We start from the raw sequence: 2,429 nt of genomic DNA on the forward strand, positions 1-2,429 counted from the left end.
TCAAGCTGTGTGGCCTCTGCTTTTTTTGTGGGTACCTGCGACAGCTGGGGGGAGGGGGAGGGGTGGACCCTAAAGACACCAACTGACCATCTCCGGCTTCTGGATCTTAGGAGTGATAGTGGGAGGGGCCAAGAGGATACCCCTGGAGAGGGCGGCCTGGTGACTTTCACCCTGGCTCTTATCCTGCCAGAGGTCCACTCCAAAAGGGGAGCCCTTAAGGCTGATCCCCGGAAAGGGAGAGGAAGGCGATTTCAGATGCCCCCAGCCCCGCCTCTTCCCCTGCATGCTGGCTTCCTCTCTAGAGAACACTTTCACTTCCTGCTGCTCAGACTCCCCTCGGAACAGGTAGGGCCCCTAGGGACCCAGCATCTGGCTTTTGTACCACTGCTGCCTCCATCCAACCCTTTCCAGCATCACCCCTGTCTGGGTCTCCTCCCAAGGGTCCTGGAGGGGAGGAGCACCCACCCCTCCTTCCTTGCTTATCCCTGAGGTGTGCCTGACACCTGCCCCCATGACACTTGGGGCCTCGTCAGCAGCTAATTGATTTAGATTGCTGCTGATTATCATACAACACCCTGACAAATGGAGCCTCCAGAAAAGGGCGCTTCTCAGCCCTCCTCCCAGCAGTCACCTAAGCTGGCCTTGGCTAAATATTTCAGATGGGAAGATGGGGGTTGGGGCGAATGGAGAGATGATGGATAGACACATTCTCTACTCCTGAGACTGCTGTGGGGGAAATATCTAGAAGGGCTAGCACTGAGCTGAGAACCCTTTATAGGGTTTCCTTCTCGGTGAAGAAGTCAGGGTATAGTGTGGGCAGGTTGGCACATGCCTGTGATCCGGAACATGGGAAGTGGAGGTGGGATGGTCAAGAGTAAGAGGGTATGGATGTGGTGAAGAGGGCCTTGGACCTTCCTCTCTTAGGATTGGAGAGGGTGGGGTGGGAGGGTGTGTGGAGGGAATGGGAGGAGGGGAGGGAGTGGGAATTTGGATTGGTATTTTTTTTTTAATCTAATTAGCTGGGCAGTGATGGCACACACCTTTAATCCCAGCACTCGGGAGGCAGAGGCAGGCAGATCTCTGTAAATTCGAGACCAGCCTGGTCTACAAGAGCTAGTTCCAGGACAGACTCCAAAGCTACAGAGAAACCCTGTCTCAAAAAAAAAAAAAAATCTAATTAAAAGAAAGAAGAGTAATAGGCTAGCTTCTTAGTTACTAAAATACACAGCAGGTATGAGATAAGCCTGGCTACACAAGGAACTGTCTCAAAAAAAAAAAAGAAAGAAAGAAAGAAAAATTAAGGTTGGGCCAGTCAATGGTGGCGCATGCCTCTAATCCCAGCACTCGGGAGCCAGAGGCAGGCGGATCTCTGTGAGTTCGAGGCCAGCCTGGTCTACAGAGCTAGCTCTAGGACAGCCAGGACTGTTACACAGAGAAATTCTGTCTTGAAAAACAAAACAACAAACAAACAGGAAAAGAATGTCTCTTGGCATAGTTGGGGACATCTGAGGTCCATTTTGATCAGGCCAGATATCCGAGGCAGACATAATAAAATTGAAATATTGCCCTTGCTCTAGCTGGAGCAGCCTTGAGTTTTGTCTTCCTCCATGCCAGAGGCCAGAGCATGGCTCACTGGTGCCTGGTAGCATGAGGATTGCTCAGCCGGAGGCCATGGTGTCTGCAACCCCTACTGAGGGGCACAGGTGAGGCCACCCCCACTCCCAGCTCTATCCCTGCCTCTTGGACCCCACACCAATGGCCAGCTTCTACTATGACCCTTGACCTCCTGGAACCTGTACATCCCAGGCTGGCTTGGCCACTAACAGATGGACCTGTCAAGAGCCCACTAGGGGTCCTCAGTACCCCAGAGCCACTTCTTCGACTGCAGAGGACACAGAGGGTATGGCAGGTCCCAGAGTTGGATGCTCAGCATGCCAAGGCTTTTCTGGAGCTGTGGCCACTGGGGGTGAGTACTCACTGCTGGGGATCACTTCTGACCTTACCTGTGTAAACTTGCATCAGGTGGGTGACCAGCACATTGCAAACTGGGCTAACCCAAAACTTAGGAATTTGTTTTGGGCAAAGGTTTATGTAGCCCAGGCTGTTCCCCAACTCACTATACAGCATTAGCCAACCTTGAATTTTCACTCCTCTTCACTTCCCATTCCCTGAACTAAGATAATGTGTGTGTGTGTGTGTGTGTGTGTGTGTGTGTGATCACACCCAGCATATGCAGTGGGATTCAACCCAACACTTCCCCATGCATTCAAGGCAGACACTCTACCAACTGATTTTAATATCCTGTCTTCGGGAGGCAGAGGCAGGCGGATCTCTGTGAGTTCGAGACCAGCCTGGTCTACAGAGCTAGTGCCAGGACAGGCTCCAAAGCCACAGAGAAACCCTGTCTCGAAAAACAAAAAAACAAAAAA

General features: G+C 51.8%; 1 protein-coding gene across 1 annotated transcript in view; it reads left to right on the top strand.

Moving 5' to 3' along the window:
- The first annotated feature begins 1,308 nt into the window (after positions 1–1,308).
- The window catches only part of Rinl (Ras and Rab interactor like), a 10,771-nt gene continuing 9,650 nt past the window's right edge, over positions 1,309–2,429 (top strand). The window contains exons 1-2 of the mRNA XM_050119108.1: positions 1,309–1,703; positions 1,807–1,966. Of these exons, the coding sequence (XP_049975065.1) occupies positions 1,648–1,703; positions 1,807–1,966 (216 nt within the window). The 5' untranslated portion in view covers positions 1,309–1,647. The remainder of the gene's footprint in view (positions 1,704–1,806; positions 1,967–2,429) is intronic.

This window comes from Alexandromys fortis, unplaced genomic scaffold (assembly GCF_014885135.2).
Source record: "Alexandromys fortis isolate MF-2015 unplaced genomic scaffold, M_Fortis_MF-2015_v1.1 scaffold_140, whole genome shotgun sequence".
Classification (NCBI taxonomy): Eukaryota; Metazoa; Chordata; class Mammalia; order Rodentia; family Cricetidae; genus Alexandromys; species Alexandromys fortis.